General features: G+C 47.9%; 1 protein-coding gene across 2 annotated transcripts in view; it reads right to left on the bottom strand.

Annotated features, from left to right (window-relative positions):
- The window catches only part of RXRG (retinoid X receptor, gamma), a 41,305-nt gene extending 18,564 nt beyond the window's left edge, over nucleotides 1-22,741 (bottom strand). For both annotated transcript variants that reach the window (XM_004688418.2, XM_012729239.1), the window contains exons 1-2: nucleotides 22,210-22,741; nucleotides 4,194-4,441 (exon numbers count right to left, since the gene is read on the bottom strand). In XM_004688418.2, coding sequence (XP_004688475.1) covers nucleotides 4,194-4,441; nucleotides 22,210-22,258 — 297 coding nt within the window. In that variant the 5' untranslated portion in view covers nucleotides 22,259-22,741. The remainder of the gene's footprint in view (nucleotides 1-4,193; nucleotides 4,442-22,209) is intronic.
- Nucleotides 22,742-23,655: the final 914 nt, after the last annotated feature.

Below are 23,655 nucleotides of genomic sequence, written 5' to 3'. Positions count from 1 at the left end.
TCTGATGGACAAGAAACTTTATGGCAAAAAGGAAGAAGCCACTTTGGAATCAAAGGACCCTCACCCATCCCCCCCCACTCTGGTCTCCAGCGGGCCTAGCTCTATCACCCCCAGCCACAGCCAAAAGAGACCATAGTTACTATTATTGGTGCTGTGAGCACTATCGTATGAGAACAGCTCTCTCTCTGCTAATTAGCTGTTTAATCCTCATAGGAGGCCAGGAGGCACTCTCCAGATTAACAGGCTGGGCTAGGTTACCAAGCCTTCTTCACCGCATTGTCTGTCCTGCATGGGAGGACACCCCAGACTTCCCTATCCTAAGTTTCCTAACCTTCCTCCTTGGTGAGGAAGCCCTAGAGGAGACCCCCAGGTCTAAACTGACAGCACTCCCCAACATACCTCTTCATGGGCCTGATGCCAGGGGAGCACGTGACCGGCAGAGGTGGGCTGGTGTTTTCTCGTCTGGACACAGAACATTACAGACGGGATGAAAGGCAGCACTGAGCATGAACCCATTAGCTGCTGGCCCCTAGCCCCCGGCGCTGGCTGTCTTGTTCCATTAGAAGCAGCCCGCTGACTGGAGCACTTTGGAGCAGGCCTCACCTGGTAACTCTGCCTCCTGAGAACATTGTAGAAGCACACCTGACTCATCTGCTGCCCTTTACAGACAAGGCCAGGGACCTCATGCATCCTGGAAGCCCTGGAGCCATCACAGAACATCAGTCTATAGTTCTGAGCTGCTCACATCCCAAATTATTCCATTAAAGGCAGATTTGTAGCCAGTCAGTCAGGCTCCAAGTAGGTATTCCTTTCCCACTGCTTCAAGCCAGTGAGGGCCTTTGCCATGAGGAGTAAGGAACCTGGATCTCAAACCAAGGGCAGGAGTCCTGGGTCCAGGCTAGACTTGCCCCTTCCTTGAGGTGTGATCTTGACCTCATCACTTCTCTTAGGGACTCCATTTCCCCATCTACAGACCAGATGAGGGGTTTCAAACTCAGAGTATGTGTATGGAGAGGTTAAACAAGAAGAATGCACATCTCTTGCCCCCAGTTCAACCAGATGTTTTTATTTGACATTTGTACTGGGCTTCCAAATATACTTTAATTTGGAGAGAAGTCTATACAGTTTTATTTTTTTTTAATCATCAAATCAGATGATTTTTGAGGTCTATCTCAGCCCTAGCACTAGCAATTTTTCTTCTTTATAAAAATACAAACATCTGAGAGGATAACAATACAGTTGTCAATCACTACCATAGCAGGAAGTAGCAGGGACAAAACTCAGATCAGGCAGTGGGGTTCAGAATGGAAGTAAGGAGCCTTCCAAAGATCTATGGGAACTGCTTCAGTCCAGTCAAACAACAAAACAACACATATACAAATATCTAATGTTGTAGTCACATACATACACACACACACACACAAACACTCACACACTCAGGAAAATGTGGCCTACACAATTTTGCCTGCACGTTGCACAAATGCCTTCCCAAATTATATATTTGGATATTTGATGTCTTTGAAAACTGCTCACTCTGCTTAAATACTTGCCAGGGCAAGGCTACGTCTTACAGTTCTTTTTTAAAATCTCTAGTGCCTGGTTCAATGAATGCTCTTTGAAATGAATTTCTCTAGTATCTTTCAGCAACAGAGTACACCTGAATTGCTATTACCTAGATGCATACAATATCACCTAAATACAGTAATGACCGCAGTAATAATAATTATAATTCCACCCTACTGCCCTAGAGCATTGTGATCCTCAAGGAATGATTTTCAAAGCCACATCTCCTTTGATATTCATAGAAATCCAGGTAGGATAATCAGGGCAAATATTTGTCACCCCACAACAATGAAAAAGGAACAAGATAAAAATAAGATATTAAAAAGGTTGATGAAAGGGTATACAGTCTGCCTCCAAATTCTTAGCTCAGCAGTCTTTACTATTCGAGACTGAAAATCCAGCGAAAGCAATATGAAAAGCTCAGATGCAGGACAGTACAGAAGTCCCCCTTTCCCCCTCCAAACCCCCCCCCCATGCCCCAGGTCATACCCACCCAGACCCGCTCACAGAGGGAGAATGTCCCCCTCACAAGTCCCCTCACCCTCTGTCCTGGCCAGGTCGGCAGGCTGCATGGGCCCAGAGTCCCACTCACCTCACCGTGGCTCACACTGGGGGCTTCCGTCCTCCGCCATCTAACCAGGCAAAGGGTTGTGGCCGTGCGGGTCCGGAGCCCAGGCCCACAGCACCGGTTAGCGTCCAAGGCCGCCGTGCTTCACCAGGGCTTGGCAAGCTTAATATAGCTCCCCAAGCCAAACTTGGCCTCAGCACACAGCCCAGTTGGCCAGGACCAAAGCTTTTAGCTGACCTTTCAACCTCAATCCCTCTGTACAGACATATGGTCCAGGAATAGCGGCTCCGCCACTCACAAGGCTATAAAGACAAATTTATTGGCCAGGTTTGGCTGCAGCAGACTAGAGCGTGATTGCCAAATGCCGCCTGGGAGAACCGGTGTCTTCCCTGCTGCCTGCCCACCAGCCCTTCACCGACTCTCCCCTCACCCTGTTTGATTTCTTCACGGATATGGTGATGACTCTCGGAAACTATCTTGTTCATCTGCTTGGCTTCTGCCTCGCCTGCGACAGGGTCACTGATGCCAGGACAAACACTGGTCTCCCTTTCCAGTGCTGACACCCCAACCTAGGGTATCACCAGTCTGTCTCTGTACTCAGCCAGTCCTCACAGGTACTCACTGGAACCAGTGTGAAGACCCATAAAGTGAACGGACCTTTCTGTCTTAAGCTGACCTCAGCTAAACCTGCCCTCCTGGAGCCATTTGCATGAAAGTGACTATCCAAGCAACCCGCCCCCTCATTCTGGAGGGTCAGGTCCCGCCAAATGATCACAGCTATATCCACATCCATCCCCACTGCCTTCCAGCCCCTTGCCTGAGCACTGGCACCCTCATGATATACGTGACCAGGCTCGGAGGTCCCGCTGTGTGTCCCATGGTTCTGCCTCCACACCCCCCACCCCAGGCACGCACAGAACATGCACTGTGGCTGGTCTGCAGGAGGCGCTACATTCCCTGCAGGCTCCCGAGGTGCACTGACTTCTCTTTTAATCCTTGGAACCAACAGGAGGCTCAGGAGTCCATGATTAAGTTGGCACACTCCCGACACAGGAGGTAAACACAGGTCCTGGGGCAGGTGACTTGGGCCCTTGCCTGGCTTTGCTGCTGGCTGACTACTTGACACTGGACACTTCACTTGAGCTCACTGAGCTTAGCTACTTCACTTGTGGGGTGAAGGATCTGAACAGACTTAGTGCTGCTCAGCCAGGCCGGGGTGAGGCAATTAGAATCTCCTGTGAGGCACTGACAACCCTCACAAGGACCAAAATATGTGGTGGGATGGGGGAGGTCTGGCCTTTTGCCTTGCGGTGAGATGCCATGAGGAAAGCACACCCCAAGTCCCTGCTGCTCCTGTAGTCTGGCTACCCAAGCCTACAGCCTGGCCACCCAAGCCAACACAGGAGCTGTGAGGGAAAAAAAGAAGTGTGCCCTTTTGTAGGCCAGGATACTCTGGGGAGTGTTATGCAACTGTACAGATAGCGGAGCTCTGCAGGAGGGCAGGGTACTCACTCAGTGACCTGCCAGGGGAAGGAAAGGGTGCTGGCTGTCGTTTGGGTGCCTCAGAGCAGTCACATGGAATCTACCATGCACACAACTCTCCTCTGGTTTAGCAGAAGGCTCTAGTATGACAGTGAGGTTTCCTTCCTGCATCCCCCAGGCTTTGCCTCTATCTGAGAGGTGGCACATACATACCATAGGCTACCTTGTTCTAGATTTATCCATGTGCACAACTGCCTGTTTTCCCTCCCAATTATAAGCTCCTGGAGAGCAAAGACCAAGGCCTGACCATTCCTGTGTCCTCTGGAGCATGTAATAAAGCACCAGGCACCATGTTGACTCAATAAAAAGTCATCACTAAACTGAGAACAAAGGGAGGCCATACCTACCAAAGGAGCTGCCCACGTGAGGACACCCTTGGAAGGTCCTGCAAGAGAGAGGTCTACAGAGACCCCCAACTCTCCAGCCAGCATCCTGGCCTGCTGTGTGCTGACTTGGCTGCAGGGTTAGCTTGTGTGACACTGTGAGTGGCTGAAAGTCCTTGGAGATGAAGAACACCTACCTGAGAGCTGGGTGGGACAACCAGATTGATCCCGGGAGGGGCTGCCAGTGCTCCTGAGGGTGGGCCCATGGCAGAAGTGATGACTCGGTACGGAGAACCCAGGGCATTGAGAGGGGTCCCCACCACACTCAGAGTCCGCGGGGCGCTCACTGGGGTGTCCGTGTAGCTGGGGTGACTATCCATGGGCTTCCCTGTGGACAGGGCTGCCGACGGGCTCAGGGACGTGGCGCTGGAGTGGCCAGGGGAACCTGTGAGGAGAAGAACATAGGTGGTCAAAGTTAGGGAGCACAGGGAGGGCACCTGTGAGGACAAAGGCCCCAGCTTTTGTTTCTTGTATCTTTCTCTCCTTCCAGCTACACCAGCAAACCTGCGAACCCAAGGGGCCCAAGGCACATTAAGTTGATAGAATAAAGGCAAAGAACAGAGGAGGAACACCTGATAGAGGACAGAAACACTCAACTATGTGTTAGCTCCCCATTGCCCCACCTGGAAGGCACCTTGGATGCGGTCAGATCAGCATGCAGGGTAACAAGGACCACTACTTCCAAGCCACTGTGACCTGGCCGCTGAGACCAGGGCCAGACTGATAGGGAAGAAGAGCAGATACCTGTGACACTGTGACTGGAAAGAAGAAATATGTGTTGGTCTTCATTCCTAATCCCTAGAACATAGCTCCCTAATCCTCTGGCATTGCCTAAGTAATGAGCGCACCAGGAACACCTTTTTTCCTAACATTTAAGTCTTTGGTCCCAGTTCCTGACACAGGACCCCAACAGCCCTTGTCATTTCTTGAGTGATAGGGTGTGCTCTGTTCTAGTAAGACAACTCTGGGTGTGCTGCTGAATGGGGCTGGTCACCAGAAAGATCAAGCCTTGATTAGAAGCTTGGGACTTTCAGCCTGGCCTCCAATCCCCATTCTCTAGGTAGGGAGAAGAGCTACAAGTGGAGTTAAGGACTGATCACGGGTATGTAATGAAGCCTTCATAAAAATCCTGATAGCACAGGATCTGGACAGCTTCAGGGTTGCTGAGTACATCCCATACCTGGAGGGTGATGCTCCCCAATCCCATGGGACAGAAGTCCCCACCCTTGGGACCCTGCAGACTTGGCTCTGTGTACCTCCTCATGGGGTTGTTCATTGTATCTTTTCTCATATCCTTTAATAAACATGTGAACATGTTTTTCTGCATCCCATGAGTCATGCTAACAAATTAATTGGACTCAGAGGGTCCAAAAGGAGGAAGCTGTGGGAACTTCTGATCTGTAACCAGTGAGAAGCACAGGTAACAACCAAGACTTGCAATTGGCATCAGAAGTCAGGGGACAGCCACTTAGGGGACTAAGCCCCTAGCCTGCGATCTGCTGTTGCCTCTAGGTAGATACTGTTAGAACAGGTTAGCAAGACACCCAGCTGGCATCACAAAGAACTGCTGGTGTGGGAAAAGAAAAAAAAATATTTGGTGACCAAAAGTATTTAACATGCTCTATGTTAAGGTACAAAGCTGGGGGATGGACACCTGAGCTTTTCTCTTCTTAGGATTCTACTTGATAGCAAATCCCCTTTAGAAGGCTGATGGAGGGTACAGCACCCACGCTGTGCCAGCATCCCCACCTCGAGCTCACATCCCTGGGAATGGAGGCAGTGCTGCAGCGCACATTTAGTGAGGTGCATGAAACATGCCCACTGCAAAGGTTCAGATGGCATCACGCAGTTCCTGACTTGAGGGCCACGGTCCATCATGACAAAGGGGAAGTGTCCTACTGGACTTCCTGTGTCCATGCAGCTCTGTGTCCATGAGGTCCTTCTCTCTCGTCCCACAGCACAGGGAGACTTGGATGGTCAGGCCTGGCCAGGGAAGGCCAGTACAAATGTCCCTGCACACATCATGTCTGCCACTGGGACAAATGGACAGCCACAAGTATCCATAGGTGGTTCCAGATGATCATCTGGTGCCATTAGCCCAGAGAAGTTGAGCCCAAGTTCCTTTACACTCAATCACAACTCCAGATAAAAGGAAAAAAGGAGCCAACCGCTTAAAGCACCACATTATGAAGCTTTCCGAAGCCACTGCAGCACAAATTCAATCCCCAGCCAGAGAGCTAACCCACATGGCATGGCAGACCTCTTCTGACCCACACACTGCCTCCCTGCAGCGGTGTATTTCAGTATATCTGCTTGTTCTGCTCCCCACTCTGTCTCTGGTGAATCCTCTCACCACCCCTACACCTCTGGCCTGTACCCCAGTTCTGCAAGCATAAATAAACAAATCTTTTTTTTAAAAAAAAAAAAAAAGGAGCCCCAGTGTCATCTCAGGGGCACAGCAGGGAATATTCTCTCCAAAAGAGAGGAGCTATAAACCTCCAGCTCTGGAGCCTGGAAAGCAACAAGGCAACCAGCCCAAAATCACAGAGCTCCCTGTGGAGAGGGGGATGTAAGGAGGAGAGGCAGGCAGGAAAACCCAAAGAAACATGCAAAACAGTCTCACCTGGCTCAGCCTCAGCCTTTGTGACTCGTGGCATCCTCGTGGAAGGAAGGAAGGGAGTTAATGCAGGAAGCGTTCGGTAATGCCCACCTGGAGGTGCCACCTGCCCACTGAGACCCACACAAAGATGCCCAGGGAGGAAGTCAAGTACCTGACCTCCAGTGGTTCGCTTTTGCTTCTACAGACACCTGTCGGTGCCTGCCAAGCACAGTCCATTATCCTAAACTTTTGGGAGACGTCAGTGGGCAGTAAGTGCAGAGCTCAGAGTAGGAAGCCCACGAAGTGTAACTGTGGAAATACTCTCAACATAAATGTCCTGATGGAAAGTTTCCGACTTGGGCTTTCCTGTGGCATCTCTGTTAGCTTGATTAATATCTTTTTCCAGAGAGAATAGTTGCTCCCACATCCGAGGCGGCGGTGACCTTCTGGTCTGTGCCTAGGGAATTTCCGTATGTCCAGGACAACTGCATATAATAGATTGAGCCCAAGCCCCTCTGTGCTCAGGACCACGGTGAGGATGACTCACAGGCTGTGAGTTCACAGTTGAATGGCAAATAGGTTCAAGTGAACAGTCACTTATTATGTATCCTGAATAACATCAGGCCATTTTCGTGCCTTAACTCATTTTACCCTGACATAAGCCTCTAAAGACCACTTCAGCCCTTCACAATGAGAAAACTGAGGCTGCCTTACCTCCAATCTGCTCCTAGGTCCAGATTGATTCATCTCCACCCCTGTTGTCTAGCATGTTCTAATTTGTCCTTCTAACACACACATCACCTCCTCCAGGAAAACTTCCTGGATGTTCCTGGTCTGTTCTGATGCCCTTTTCTGTTTTCTAATACCATCTTATGCTTACTCAAATCTCAGCACCTATCACGCTATACTGCCATAGTTGTTTATTTCCTTTTGATTCTACTAAATGGGGGTGGGTGGGTGGGGTATGTCTTTTTATTTCCCTACCCCAAGCACGGTACCTGACAGTGCCCAGGTAGTAAATGGCAAAGCCCTGATTCAAACTGTCAATCTGCAGCCCATGCTCTCTCCTGCCCAGACTGTCAAGGACAGTGAAGATGATTTGGAGAGCAGTAACATCACAACAGACAAGATGACTCAATTATGAAGGGATTTCAAGCTGAAAGTTCATCTAAAGGAGAGAGGAGAGGGCAGCTCCCAAGAACTCAAGCTTGGAAAATTAAAATTCAAGCTAGCAGGCCTCTGGAAAGAATCATTTTAGACTCTTTTGTGGTCCTGAAGGTTGTAACATTTAAAGAGCCCAGTGTCTACCTTGAGCCTGATACCAAGATAATGTGGCAGGTGAGTGAGCATCAACCCCCCCCACCTTGACAGACGGAAGGGGAGCTGAGAACTCTCCCTGGCTGACAGCTGTCCTGTCCCCGCAGCCCCACCTCTGAAGAGAATCCACTCTGCTGTCCAACCCTGAGTTCTAAATCAGACGAAAGGGTGGGCCCTGTGACTCTGCTCTGTTCTTGCTGTTCATGGATCACAGAGACTATGTCTTTCACTTCTGCACCCCCAGTGGGCACCCCAACTCCAGACCCAGAGCTATGGGGCAGACAAAACAAGACTTTGCTGCACATATTCTTCAACCCCAGAGTCCCCAAGGGATGGAGCCTGTCATCTGTGGTAAAGGACAATTAGGAGGTATTCTGAGGAATAGATAGGCAAACTTTTAAAAAAATATTAATAATTTTGTGTTTATTTTAAAATCTCTCCTGTTTATAGCAAGTGACTGGGCTTCCATTTTGTAAGAAAGATCTGCCTAAAAATAGCTGATCAAATTTTAAAAACAGAGGCAACTGGCTAGGCTCTCCCTGGTGGCGCAATGGGTTAAAGCACCACATTACAGCTTTCTAAAGCCACTTCAGCATGAGTTCAGACCCACCCAGGAGGTGACCCACATGATGCAGCATTCTGACCCGCTCACTGCTCCCCTCAACAATATACTTCATTGATTTGCCTGGTCTGCTCCCCACTCTGTCTCTGATGAATCCTCTCACTGCCCCTGCACTTCTGGCCTGTACCCCAGTTCTATAAGCATAAATAAATAAATAAATCTTTGTAAAACTACTCAAAATGTTATTTATTTAAAAAAAAAAAAAGGAGGCAACGGGCCTAAGAGAAAGTCTACGTAGGAGGATACTCAATATATAGACTTGTACCAAGAGTAGCAAAGGAGTAATGGTTAAGAAACAGCAACCTGGCCCTCCCTGGTGGGAGATGGGTCGCAGCACTAGGACTCTATCAGCAGCCACTGCAGCACAAGCTCGATCCCAGGTCAGGAAGCTGACCCACATGGAAAAGGAGACCTTTCCTGTCTCTCCCACTGCTGCCCTCAGCAGTATATTTCAGTTAATTCCCTGTTCTGCTCCCCACTCTGTCTCTGATAAATCCTCTCACACTCCTGCATTTCTGGCCTGTACCTCAGCTCTCATGTGCATAAGTAAATAACTCTTTGAAAATAAAAGCATTAATCTGCACAAAAAATAAACACATTATGAACCTTGGGGAATTTACAAGTTGCTTCAAGAAAATACTTGTGAGATTTGAAATTTAACTACATTGCTAATACTAATAACAGCACTAGTAATAATAATAACAATTGAGGCAATTCCAATGTGCCTGATTACTCAGTGGTAAGAATAGTATGTTGTTGAGATAGAATGAAAAAGGGAGCTAAAGTTTAGTTGGCAATGGCCTTAAAAATGTTGTTTATTCTGCCAAATAAACATCAAAGACCCAGAAGAGGTGGGTTATTTTATAATCACATTTTTTAAAAATTCTAAATGACAAGTGCACCTTACACAAGTGCATTTTGGTTCTTTGCCTCATATAATGACCTGATGGTTCTTTGAAATTAGTAGCTTTGCTTTTAGAAAAAGTAGAAGGCAATGACTTTAATGACAGAAGTGTTTCTTGATGGAGGATTAATCCATTCTCACACAGCTGACTACAACATTTTTACCAGCCTCCTTTCTCTCTCTCTCCTTGTTCATTTTTTCCCCCTGTAGGAATGACCACAACAGCCAGGACCCAGCAAGAACCACAGTTTTCCAGAAACTTGGTTTCAAGTCCAAACTTAAAGTCATTTTTCTTCCTTTGGTCCCTTCAGTCCAGTTCTCCCTGGCCTCACCTACTCCCTGGCCCCTCTTGACACCAGGGAGTCCTCTGTCCTCCTTCCCACCTAGTTCCTGACCAGCACCTGGAAAATGCAAGAATGCTCTTCTTTTTATGCAGACGATATTTAAATAAACATTACTTTATCAATGGGCAAAGGCTACAGTTTCTCTTCCCTCCTGGCAACATACCTAAGAAAGTCCTATTCCTGGAGCTCACTGGGAGTGGGGGGGAGGCTGGCCCGGCCCACAGTGACCTTCAATATCCCTTCCGGTGCCACGACACAAATGCTCACATGGGACTGGCTCACCAATATCTCTGAGAAGGAAGGGCAGGTGGCAGTGGTCTGGGAGGGTCTGCTCTCGAGGAGCCCCATCATCACCAACTGGATTGTTAGACTGGTTTATGGGGACCCCAATTGCAGTTTGAGAAGCTGAGAGCATCACCAGGAACCGAAGTTTCTGGGGGATCTGCGGGGTGGGTACCTACATCAATTTCTAAAGTCTCTATGTGCATCGTGGTGCTATGGTTGCAGGGCTGTCATCTATAAAGAAGAAAGACTTGGAAGCCAGAGAGTCCTAGGTAGGATTCTAGGTGTGCAAACTGAGCAAAGAACTTAACCTCTCTGAACTGCAACTTCTCACCCATCAATTGAGACACGCCCTCTACCTTAGGAGATGCTGAGAACGTCTAGGCCACCAGTCCCACAGCAACAGCCACAATTATGTACTGTTCAGTGAATATGTGTAGGGGGACTCGTGTCTGCCTTGACTGCCACTGTGGAAGATTATGTAAGGGAAGGGCTTAGCCCAAGCCAGCCCAGAAGCACATGCTCTATTAAAAAGAGTCGTTGCCATACACTCGACACACCAGTTGAGTTTTCTGTACTGGTGAGTAAAGAGCCACTGCTCTGATGTCACTCCATCATCTTGGCCACCCCTTCCCTCCCTGAGGAACACCCAGATCTCCCCATCAGCCAGCCTGCCGCACAGAGGTCCTCCATGCTGACTTCCATTCCAAATGCTGGTTGCTCTGGTGTTGTCACATACTTCCAGTTCCGCCCTTGCTGTTAATGATGATCACTGTGGTGTCTGGCACTGTCCCTGGGACATGGTGGATGTTCAAAAAATATTTGTTGACTAATCAATGAATAGAATCACTTGAATTGACATGTATACCTATACATAGTTTGCCAATTGAATTATTTACATAAGAAATCTATGCCTCTAATGTTTACCAAAAGCCAAATCTTTGAAATCTCTGAATAATTAATTGCATGTGTGTCTGTGTGTTTGGGGGTTGGGGGGGGGGGTTAGGGAAAAGGGACTTAATGAAAAAGAGAAACCCAGTACTTAGAACTATGGATCCTTCCCAAGGTGAGGAAGTTGCTTAGCAACCTCATTCTCAGCCAATAAAAGTGAAATGTCAAGCATGAGTCTTCTGACTGGCTAGACAAGGCAGCAAATGGCTTGCTGTTTCCACCCCTTTGCTTCTGTGCCAGGGTAAAGGGTTTGCTGTCCCATTAAGCAACCCTCTTCAGGGTGGAACGGAAACTTGACATGAATCATTGATAATAGTTAACACCCATAGGGAAGGGTACGGAGTTATTTCTAAGAGCCAGAACTCTCCAGTTGAAGTCAAGAGGACATCTCAGAGCCATGTTCCACTCCATTCTCCCCCATGCTGGGCATAATCCACCCAATCCTCCCTCCTTTTCTCCAGTGGAGGGATGGGGTGCACAAACCCAAGATTCACAGATTATTCAGACACCTGGCTTGTTCTTCCTACTCCCAGGGTAACTTAGTTACTGGTTGGCTATGTCTGGTTGGCACAGAATTTTATTACACAGAAGAGGCTGCTAAGCAAGTGGGCAGGGGGCAGCCATCGGAAGGCCATATCATTGATACTCTAGTGTCATCCTCCCACCCCCCACTCAACAGCAACAGATAAGATTTTTTGAGCAGTTGCTGTGAGCCAGGCATGGTTTCAAACACTTTACATATATGGACTTATTTCTTACCTACAATCCCCTTAGAGGTTGGTAGGCTTTTTACTGCTATTGCACAAAAGCAAAAACTGGGGAACAGAGAAATGAAGTAACTTGCCCAAGGGAACTAAGGCTAGTAAAGGATACAGGTGGCATTTAACCTAGAGAAAAAGCAGCAGCTGTGGATTTCAGTCCCAGACCCACCGTGTACTATGTACACTGGCTGAGCCACTCCTTATAGCTATTACTCAGCTCTTCTTTCATGCTCCCCGGCTCCAATTTCTGTCCTACTCTTGACCTCCCCAACCCAACCCTGGGCCTGTCTCAGGATTTTGACCCTGGCACTTTCTGACTTGGATATTCCCCATCCTGACTCCAGCCTCTCACAGTTCAAACCCCAGCTCTGTTTCTCTTCACCAGGGTTCCCAGCACAACCCAACTTTTCCTCCCTCCTCCTTCCAGAGAAGAGCACTGAATGCCAGAGATTTGCTAAATGCATTGCTTATATTTGAACTTGTTGTCAGCATTTAAAAGCACTCTCACACATCTGAACTACACAGTCATCCTAAGACTGGACGAAAGCATTTTGCAGGCATGCAGCTCTATGTTTGCACAGATGTGTGTACACCAAGACACTAGCCCTTGAACTCTCAGGGAGTAGGGAAGAGAAGTAGAAGCTGAATCCTTTGATGGGGCCCTTCTCTGCTACCAAAGCTCCTTTGGGCTTTCTCAATAGGGAAAATAAAGGAGGAGTATGGATGCAGAGTATGTGGGGGAAAGGCTCCTCTTTTGCCCCCATGGTCAGCCCTCAGGGCCTCTGGGCAGGAACAGGAGGACACAAAGATTCAACAGTCCACAGACTGATTCCCTCCATGCAGCCAGTCCTGACCAGCCTTTCAAAGCCAGTCCAAGGCAGTTCCACTGAGGCACCAAACCCCAGAGGAAGGCCTGAGGTGGCTGTTTCTAGTGCTTGGCTGGTGGAGGGAGCAAGCAGTATCTTTTCCTCTGTCCCACCCTCTCTCCCCAACCTGCCACCCCCAACTCCTTCCACCCCTGCCACCTCCCCTAAAATCTGTAATGACGGAAATAGTGAAAAGTTACAAAGATTGATAATCAGCCTCATTATTACCAGCATTACATATAATTATGGCAGAGCCTCACTCATTTGGATCAACTGAGAGAAAAATCAGTCTAAATTTGTGACAAGTTGGCAGATCACTTTTAAATTACAATTTTATTGCTTCTAAGTAACACACGTGAAGAGTTTGTGTTGTAAGTACCACCAGCTAATGGATATTAAGTGGAGATTTTATGAAACCTGCTTTAAAAGACTCTTTTGTAATTAACACCCCGTTAATATGCTAATGTGCATCTACTATGCTTTTTAAATTGCTTGAAAACAGATGTAACTTAAATAGGCTCAACACTTCTATAATCTTATTTGCTTTAACAAACCTATTTTTTGTTATGTTTTCATGAATGAGCAAATACAAATTAGTCTAGATCATGACCAAGTTAATCACCATTCCAAATTAATTATGTCATAAATCAATAATGCCACATTGTTTGGGATTAAAAACAGAATCTCAGGACTTGAAGAACCACTTCATTTCAGACAATAGAATACTTTCAGAGAGCGTGCATAATTTACCCAAGACCACACAGTCAGGACAGGAACCCTGGATTTTCTAGCTCCAGGGCTCAGCTTACACCATCCATATGTACTGCCCGGAACTCCTAAGTCCCTTTATAATTATATGCTAGGAGTACAGTGATCCCTCCTGGAGGCCACTGTCGATGCCATTCAAGTTTCAAACTGAGTCGGATCAGCTGGCAAGGCAGAAAGTGTCTCCGCTATGTTACAGATACACCTCCATACATTTTCCTTGCCCCCACTTACATGCAGCCACCTTGGATTACAAGTCACATAGCCACAAGCCAGCCCTTGTGCAAGGAAGCTACTGCGAACAGGGGAGGAGCTCGGGAGCCACATGGACCTATAAAACATGAAAGGCAGTTTGAGCCCATCTCTCTTGCCTTTGTGCTCCCAACTTGTATCTAGAACTGCTGGAAAGGAGACCTGGGTGAGACACCTGCAGAGAGACACGTAGAGACACTTGGAAAAGGGATGAGAGATGCAGGAGGAGGTTGCTCCTGGCCCTTGGCAGAGGTAGTGGCAGCCATTATGTTGACTTCATGGTGGATCATGTAGCACATTTTAAATTTTTGAGTCTCTCCTTCTGCTCCAGTTCTCTGAGACCTAACCTTGCCCCTTGCAGTTCCCCGCCAGAAGGTTCCTTAGGCTGATGGCAACATTCAGGTCTCAGTGACCTGCTTCAAGTCAAGCCTGTTTGATTGGGCATTTGCCCATGAGGGGATAGGTAGTTTTATTCTTCTCTTTTCTCTCTCTAGCACACTTATTCTATTAAAAGTCTTTCACACTATGAGTCTGTTTCCTTTGCTTCTATGTATGCAGATGGCAAAAAGCCCTTTCAGAGTATACACTCCTTAATAGTCTGGTGCTTCTTGGTCATGCACTAACAATCGGGCAGGTTAGGAAACTGAGGTTCCAAATGATAAAGTGACATTTTCAAGGTCACAACGATTAGACCTTGACTCTGAGGCCCATCAGCTCAATTTCTACCAACCTTTCTGCATGCAATTCATCGCATTTTGCTTACATATTACTTTTCCCATCTGTCCTTCTAAATCAGTTTGGTGTTCTGGTATCTTGTACCAGCATACCTCCCAGTTCAAATGCACTGAATTCAAGGTATTGACTAGGGGTGCCCCCACCCCATTTCTTGTTCCTAAAGTCACTGAACACCAGTTTTGTCCATACCTAGCTCTTAAATTCATGACTTTATAGGGGAGCAAAAACATGCCACTCTAAAAATGTACTTTTGGGGGCAGGCTTATTTCATAGAAGTAAACATTTACCCTTGGAAGAGACATTCACATGTGCCAAGGGTAATCTGTCTCTGAGGGTATCTCCCTCACTATGAAGTGAAGATGGAGTCTCTTAATCGCTTTTCAGTGGAGAAGGCAGAATGAAACCTGCATAAGAGTCCTGCCTTTATTTACTGTGCCAATCCCAGTAACCTCCCCTGTGCCTATCGTTAACCTCCCCTTTCCCTTCCAATCCCACCTCCCATGTCCTCTATTTTAGCTGAGATTGTTTTAAATGATAACTGAAGCCACATGGTGAGTTACTGAGCTTTCCTGGGCCTCTCCCACATATGCAGGAGGTAACAACGTTATTATGAAACTTCTGTTTGTCTTTTTCTCTTATCAGTCTGTTTATTGCTTATTTCATTGTTTTCCAGAGGTATATAAGATGATTTTCTTTGCACCCCAGCAACTTTATTCTCTCTGTCTTTCTGGACTTTCATGTTCAGACATGCTCTCCCTACCCACTTCAGTAGGGGCTGTCTTCTAAGCCTATGGTCACCCTAAAAAAGAGTAAGCTGCATCCCCAGGGCAATGCTGCACTTGGTCACACGTACAGCATTATTTATTTATTCTCAGGTCTAAGCACCAAAATTCCTTGGATCCATTTGCTTAACCTCAGCCCAAGAAACATTCTCACAAATAATAATCTCCAAATGTTCCACAGACTTCAGAGCTTGTAACTAATTTAAACATGTTTCCAGGGCAGGGGTGGGTCTTAGCCCTTCGCTCCTGTACAGCCCTTGCACAACCAGGCTTAGCCACTGTGTGCTGACTGACTGGTGGATGGACATTTCCAGGCCAGCCTGGGATGTTTGGTCCTGCTGGTGGTTTCAAACCTTGGATATGCTCCCCACAGCTCTGGGGGGTGAGAAACTCAGGTAGTGTTTTTACAGGGCAAACCTGTTCTGGACTTCCTTTACCCCCAACAGTGTGATCCCCAAAGCCTCCAAGAGACTTCTTCCTCATGACACTAGAGACCAGTAAAAACAGGGACAAGGAGAGACACTGAGTCACAGAAATGAAGCCCAAGCAGCCAGCCTAGAAGAACTACTACTATTAGGCTCCTTTACTGCCACTCCTCTGACTTCTTTTATTTTTTTTTAATTTTTTTTAAAAAGATTTATTTATTTGTGCATACAGAACTGGGGTATAGGCCAGAGGCTCAGGGGCAGTGAGAGGATTCACCAGAGACAGAGTGGGGAGCAGAACAGGCAGATATACTGAAATACACTGCTGCAGGGAGGCAGTGTGTGGGTCAGAAGAGGTATGCTATGCCATGTGGTCACCTCTGGGACAGGTGGGAATCGAACTCATGCGCAAGTGGCTTTAGCTTCTTAGTGCAGTGCTTTAACCAGCTGTGCCACCAAGGAGGGCCTCCTCTGACTTCTTACAGATGCATTTTTGAAGTGAAGTTCGTAAGCCTTTCCTTTTTGTAAGTTTCGACACTGAAGTCTGAAATCCCAGCAGGAATCTGTAGTTGCTCTTGAACCCAGAAACTCTGTCTACTCTGCCCTTTCTCAATTACAGCACCTGATGAAGGGAGATGGAGGGTCCAGGTGGTTCAGTTCTCAACTGGGGAAGCTCAGGAGTCATGAGGCATCAAGGTCGCCAACCTTGGGAGAAGATTTCCTGAAGATTTTAAGGGCTTTTTTGTTTTGTTTTGTTTTGTTTTGTTTTGTTTTGTTTTGTTTTGTTTTGTTTTTTGGCTACATCTCATGAGCTCCTGCTCTGGAATAATTTAAATCAGGGCTCCTGCCCTGATTTTCTGTAACTGACAAAGAATCCATGTCCACTTAATTCCCTTGTCAGCATCTCACAGCACACATCTTATGGCTGCTTTAAGGGCAGCCATAGTGTCTTCAAGAAAAATCTCATACACTGTAGCTGAACTTAGACCACAGTCTCAATTTTCTTAAATGGGGAAAGGAAACTAACTTGTATTGTATGTTTACAATTTTCCAGACTTTATTTTATTGAATCTCCATTCTGTGGAAGTGTAACCCTGACCAATGTGGTTGGTAGTATTGAGTTATTTCCCAAACGAATGGGGGGAGGTTTCTCTTTGGCTGAGACTCTTCCTCTTCCTGCTCCTCCAAATGGCCCCCGAGGTTGAAGGGAATCGTTGGAAGGCCACAAACAGCCACCAGCTGGGCAAGCCATACCTGTTTCCCAAGTGTTTCCACCGTAACTGAGGGTCCAGCCAGAAGACCCCAGGTCTCTCTGTCTGGCTGTGCAGAGTCAGTTCTATATCATAAAGGCCAGGAGGAGCTGTTTAGAGTAAGTTTTTGGAGTCCTGCTAACTGGAAACCAACCAGCACTGGTGATAAAACTTCTCCAGAGTGATCCCTGGGGGTCAGCAAACTATCTGGGACAGAGCCACAGCCCATGCGTTAGCGCCTGCGTGGACTGTGGCTGCCACTGCACTGACGACAGAGTTGAGCAATTGCGACAGAGACCCTGCAGCCAGCAAAGATTAAAATATCTGGCCCTTTAGAGAAAAAGCTTGCCAACCTCTGCCCTAGAATGCAAGGCAAGTTCCATGTAGTTAAAAAAAAAAAAATAGGATCCACCTGGGAAAAAAAGGGAACTTTGTTTCACTAGCACCTTCAAGGGCCCAGTCCTTGGTTTTATTCATTTTCTGCAATTATGCACAGTCAGGAGGAAAATAACTGCATTATGAGCCCTAAGGAAGTTGTAAAATCCCAGAGTAAAAAGTGAATATGCTAGTTGTTGTTCTCACACACAATTCACCCATGTAAAGCTGATCTGGGTGGAACTCTAGCCCCTCCCCCACGCTCCTCTACTCTCATCCCCCCACCACCACCACCAGCCCCAGCAGCCAACTGTGACAACAGCATCCCAGCCTTAAGCTCAGCAGCCCTAACAATGGTTTGTGCCCTGGGTCTGCTCCTTACCAGCTAGCTGATCTTGGCTTAACACTCCAGTCAATAAAATGGGTGGATGATAATAACTGTACTTTCCTTCTGGGGTCCTTTGAGATGTTCACTGAGATAGGAAATAGTTTGAAGGCCACACAAGATGTTAAGGGAGATGGTGCATGTGATGCTTTGGATGGGGGGGTTGGCACACAGAAGGTGCCTAACAGATGTTAGCTATTACTGTCACTATTTTGTGAAGATCACTGAACCAGGAGCTGCATCCTGAGAGTCAACCAAACCCAGAAAGTAATGTATACCATCCTGGGCCTCTCTGTCTCCTATTTCCAAACAAGAGAAACATATAGCAGCTTCCTCTAGGAAGCCCCCAGCTTCCTGGCCACCTAACTCCAGAGGCTATATTCTCTGCAGATACAGAAGCTACATAAGAGGCTAAAGGAGAGGTGGAGAATTTAAATTACTTTTTGTAATTTTTCTACAATTTCTGCCCCCGGTTGCTATTCAGCTTTCTATCTCTTGGTAAGATTATTTCAGAAAATAGTTTATACTAAATATGTTCCTTCTTAAATCTCATAAACACTTACTCCTCCCTACATAAACCCTAACCACTTACACCCATGGTGGGTCCCAATTAGCCACCTACACATGTAAACAGGGAAAAAGCATGCTCTCTCATATACACCTATATGCGTCCTCACAAAGATATGTGCATATTCCTCCACACCCACACCTCCCCCACACACTATCCTTGGGGGAAAGGGAGTATTTTACACAAATAGAGTCAGTTGGGCAGGACTTTGGCAAATCGATAGGTTCCACAGAAGAAGCCACCAGTTAGCCACCTCTGGAAGTCTCCAGCAGCCGCTGCTGCTGGGTAACTGCTGAGCTACCCTGTGTTTTATCCCTAACAGCCAAGCCTTGTAAGGAGCGGGCAGTGCTGAGGCTGGGCAGGGACTCTGAACCCCCAGGGGTGTGCCCAAAGTGCAGCCCCAGGCGTCTGAGAGAGAGCTCCACAGAATCTGGACTCTGCAGCCAGACTTCCGAGTTCAAATCCTTGGCCCTGCCATTTTTCTAGCTATGGAAGCGGAAACAGTGATTTCCCCTGGCCATGCCTCAGGGCCCCAGCCCACAGACAAGTGTGATAGTGACACAGCCACACCGATCTGCCACCACCACAAGGACTGAACCTGCTGACGCTGGTGCAGAGCTTGTCGTGGTGCTGGCATTGGGTAAGTGCCACCTCGTACAGTGAAGTGAAATCCATGCCCCTCTCACCTGAGGATTATGCACAATTGGGTGGGGTGGGTTATAAGCTTTGTTTTGCCATCTTCTTAGAGGTAGCAACTCATCCAAGCAAATAAATCTCTCGCTGAGCAGCTGGAAAAACCAAGACATGACAGAGAAGGAGACAAGAAGGTTCTCTCCCATGCAGGGCCTTGAGCTGGGGGATCAGACCCTCTGGTGGGACCACTGCAAACAAAGTCACCACCCTCTGGCCAACTTGTTCACTGATAGAAGGACACTCTTACATATGGTCAGCACAGCCCAAGTCCAAGGCATGGTTCTGCTTCCCTAGTGATCCCCACTCAAGTCACTGGAGCCCCCGGTACCACTTGAAGAGCTATAAAAAGCAGGAGTCACGCGCCAAACAGCTGCATTGGGGCAAAGACATACAGGCTGCAGGGCTGCCTACAGCACGCCTCACATGTCCCCTACTTGTGGACGGAGCCTCCTACCCCCCTGCGCTCCTCACTGCAAGTTCTCAGAGAGACCTCCCTGCAAAAGGGGTGGTGCCCGGCGCTCAGAGTTTCAGTGGCCTCTTAAGTGGTGCATGCAACCAAAATGGAAAACATCAACCGAACCAAACAAAATAAGGATTTTCCTCCCGCAGGAATGGGAAGAGAAAGCAGGGGGAAGGGCAGACATTTGAACAACTAAGACAGCCCTTCCCCTCCTGCTCCTCCACATCAGCCCAGCCCCTCATGGGTGCAAGCTTTGTGTCTCTTTGTGTCTGAACCTAATCCTGAGAAATACTCAAGCTCCCACGACTATGAAAAGTTAAGCCAGCAAAGTAAATGGTTCTTTGTGGGTTTAAATTTATTTCCCCAGACTCCTAATTTGCTGTTCTACAGTGATGCCCGATGTTTAAACTTATTTGTGTGTTTTTATTTGTGCAAATGGAGATGAATATATTGACTTTTATTAAGTACCAAATACATGGATGATGGACTATAGTGCTGCTTTTTCATGCACTAGTTCACTTAATGCTGACAACAGTCATCTGAGCATGGGATTATACCTTCCATTTTAGACATGCAGGGTTCGGAGAGGGTCAATTCTTGCCTAAGGTCACACAGGTAGAAAGTGAAAACCCCAAAGTCACTCTCTCAGCACTCACTCTCTCTCTCTCTCTCTCTCTCTCCTGAACCCTCACTCCATTTTTCATGCTCTTTTCACTATCTCAGGCTATAGAAATACTATTATAAATCTGAGTGAGAGAATTTTGGGAGAACTTTCCCACTCAGCTCCACATAACCTTAGACCCTGCCTTCCCTGAGGTTTCAATTTACGCATTTGTAAAATGAGAAGTCCAAGATGCCCTTCCAGGCACCTTCTGATGCTAACATTCCAACTTCCCAGCAGGCAGCCCCTGTTGAATTTTGAACTAGAACTTCTTTCCATCCTTTATCTTAGCTCTCTCACTTCTTTATCCCACTCAGTCATCCCAACCATTTGGGAGGTTCTCCTTAGCATCATAAAGCCACAATTTCACAATACTCAGGGGACCTGGGAATCCTGTGGAGAAGCGTGGGCTTCATACAACTGAACCAGAGGGAAAAGGCAAAAGCACTTCTCGATTGTGAATGGAACCAACATGGGAACTATTGGGTGGGGGTGGGTGCACAATTGGGTGGGGGTGGATTATAGGCTTTGTTTTGCCATCTTCTTAGAGGTAGCAACTCATCCAAGCAAATAAATCTCTGGCAAAACCAAGACATAGCAGAGAAGGAGACAAGAAGTTTCTCTCCCATGCAGGGCCTTGAGCTGGGGGATCAGACCCTATGGATGCTTTTCACAGCCAGGGCTCAGGTCTAAACTGGAAATCAGAGGTTCAGATCCAGTCATGGTCACCATGCTCACTGCATCATGTCACAACCCTAGCTCCAATAACATAACATCACTCTTTCAGAAAAATGTGCACGGTCCCCCAGCTGCAAGCAACAACCTCCTCTTGCCTCTGCCAGGGCACACAGGGGAAATCCCAGTGGGTCAATAACAAACCAACCCCAACCAAGAGGCAAATTCAGGGTCGCGTGCCACCTGCATTCCCAGCACCTGAGGCCAAGCCTGGTTCATAAAAACTATCCAACGCACCCTAATAAATGAGTAGCCCCCTGACCCAGTGCCCCTGAGCAGGGACCACAGCCACTTTGCCAGCTCCCCCATGCCTCACAGAGGGCTCTGGCCAGAGAAGTAGGTGAGTTTCCTTCCCAAGCCTTCCAATGCTTGGGAATCTGTCTGCACAGGAGGTCAGGAGAGCAGGGACTTCTCAGTTCTCAAAACCTAACAAGAATTTCTGCTTTGTCCTGGCTGCCAGTGTACGCAGGGCTCAAGCTCCTCTTTGGCTCCCAGGAACTTGAGCTCCACACCACCAGCTGACAAGGGGGAGGCCAGTTGGTCAGCTGTTGGTTCCATTTACTCAAAGCTGGGCAGCTGTGTTGCTTCTCTCACTGAATAGGAGCCTTGGGACGAATGTGCCTGGGCGTTAGAGCAGCCTCGGAAGTGTGACCGGCTGCCCTGCCCTGTGCAGTGACCTGGACTTTCAGGAGCCTTGACTCTCTCGTGTGAGCCCAGACTCCCACCCCACCCCACCCTCAGAGTGAGGGCAGTCACCCTCCACCCTCACAGTGGAATTGGGGGCAGCAGCAGGGGAGGGGACAAGAGGCTATTAGCAAATCAAAAGGGAAGAAAACAGGGGAAGCAAAAACAGGGTGGCAAATTAAAGTGCTATGTTTTCTTTTTAAAAATCCAATTACAGGGCAATCTGCTTTGAAATAAAACAATCATGCCCTTGTTAACAAGTATCCCGGGGACCTTAATGTAGACAACCCCTTTTTCATCACATTTTTTTTCTCATTACAAGTTAGATAATAGGCACCTCATAGTAATTTCCCTTTGACTCTTCCACTTTTCACACCCACACAAACACATCGGGCTGTAACAATGCTCTTATTCCATCTGTCTCACATGCATTCTCAAGCATGCTGGTTTAGACGCTGTCTGTGGAATGCCCCCGAATCCTCTGATCCTCTCATCTGGCCATCCAATCTAACATGCAAACAAATCCTCACCTATCTCGCGGCTCTCTGCTCCCCTTTTCTCCCCCTCCCCCCACCCCACGCGTGCACGCACACATACTCACAGGGAAATGCACTATATATGCATATAACAAAACAGGCACCCTCCCCCTAATCAACACGCGTTCAGTCATTCATATTTCCCAGGTCCTCTCATCTCCACAGACGGGTCCCCACGGGGAGCTCCAGTGAAACACTTACCGCCAAAGCCGGTGGGAAACTTCATGAAGTGGGAATAATTTCCGTACATGTTTATCCTCAGTTCATAGTCCTCTCGTGCGTCTGCGAAATGTCACAGCTTCTGCCAGCTCTGGGCGGAGAGGGCTTCCTCCAACTTGGGCTAACAGGAGTGCTCATAGCCCCCTGGCCGCGCCGGGAGCCCGGGCTGGGCCAGCCCTCCGGGATTAGCCAGGAATCTGCCTCCCGAGCCGAGAGGCCACATCGCTGGAGTGGCTGTGCCGCAGCAGCTGGTGCCTGTCAGTAACCACGCATCCCGCCGCCGCCACCGCTACTCTTGCCACTGTGTCGCTGCTGCTTGAGATCCTGTTGCTAGTTTGATTAACTCAGGGTTGGGCTGCTGACTGCGACTCTTCCAGCTCCCTGCGCTTCCCCAGAGGTCCCCACTGGTGGCAGGATCTATTATGTAGGAAGCCAATCGATGTGTGACCGCCCCACCCAGAGTAGGTCAGGAGAGAGGGGAGGTGGCAGTGGGTGGGAGACTCTAGGTGCCTTTTCCTTGTCGTGCACCCACACAAATCAATGGGGTTTTATTAAAATCCATTTTCTCACTCTGGCTTGACTCTAGCCAATGCACTTGGTATTTGATCTGTGGAAGGAGGGGTAAGGGTGGGGGGCCAAGAAAGAACAGAGCCCTTTCATAGCGCAGACTGAAAAAGTGTGAGACTCAATCCCCAGCTGTGGAAAACTACAAAAAATAAAATCAGCCCTTAGATTCAGGGTGGGCCTCCCCAGCTCTGGTGGCTAGAAGTAACTGTGCCCTGACAATGGAGCCCAAGTCTCCACTCATGGAAGAGGCTCAGATAGGGAGGATGTGGGAACCCGGATAGTCGTCATTCTCTTGGGCATCCTTCCCTTGGGTTCCCTGGTCATCACACCACCTGCTCATAAACTGCCATGAAGTCCTCACTGACACAGAGGCGCTCTGGAGTGGAGCCAAGGCACACACACACAGAGTCTGTCTTCCTTTGATGTCCAGACTGTCATACGGCTCTCCTTACCCGTCACTGTTCACCTGCACTTAAACACCTCCAACACCAGGGAACTCACTACCATGCCACTCCCCTTCTGGACAGTTCTTGCCAAGAGGAAGTTTTTTAGTCAGCTGAAATCTGCCTATTCCCCCTACGGTTTCTGCCTACACATTTTAGGCAATTCCCTGCTGCCATTCAGGACAAGTCCCGGAGTCTTACTCAGTGGGGTCTCATGCAAATTCAAAGACAAATCTCCCATGCCTATAGTCTAGCTTCTTTATGTGTTCTAGTCTCATTCATTCATTCTACATAATATGAGCATTCAGTCTTTTTGAAACCTGTCCTTTTTCTATGAATTCATTTCAGCGGCCATAGGCTCCATCGTGGTAGGGAAAGGAGCTGTCCGGTCTTGGATGCAATACTCTAGATGTGGTCA

The sequence above is a fragment of the Condylura cristata genome, unplaced genomic scaffold, assembly GCF_000260355.1.
Source record: "Condylura cristata isolate star-nosed mole 26May11 unplaced genomic scaffold, ConCri1.0 scaffold00024, whole genome shotgun sequence".
Taxonomy (NCBI): Eukaryota; Metazoa; Chordata; class Mammalia; order Eulipotyphla; family Talpidae; genus Condylura; species Condylura cristata.
This window is presented reverse-complemented; position numbering and strand designations above follow the sequence as displayed.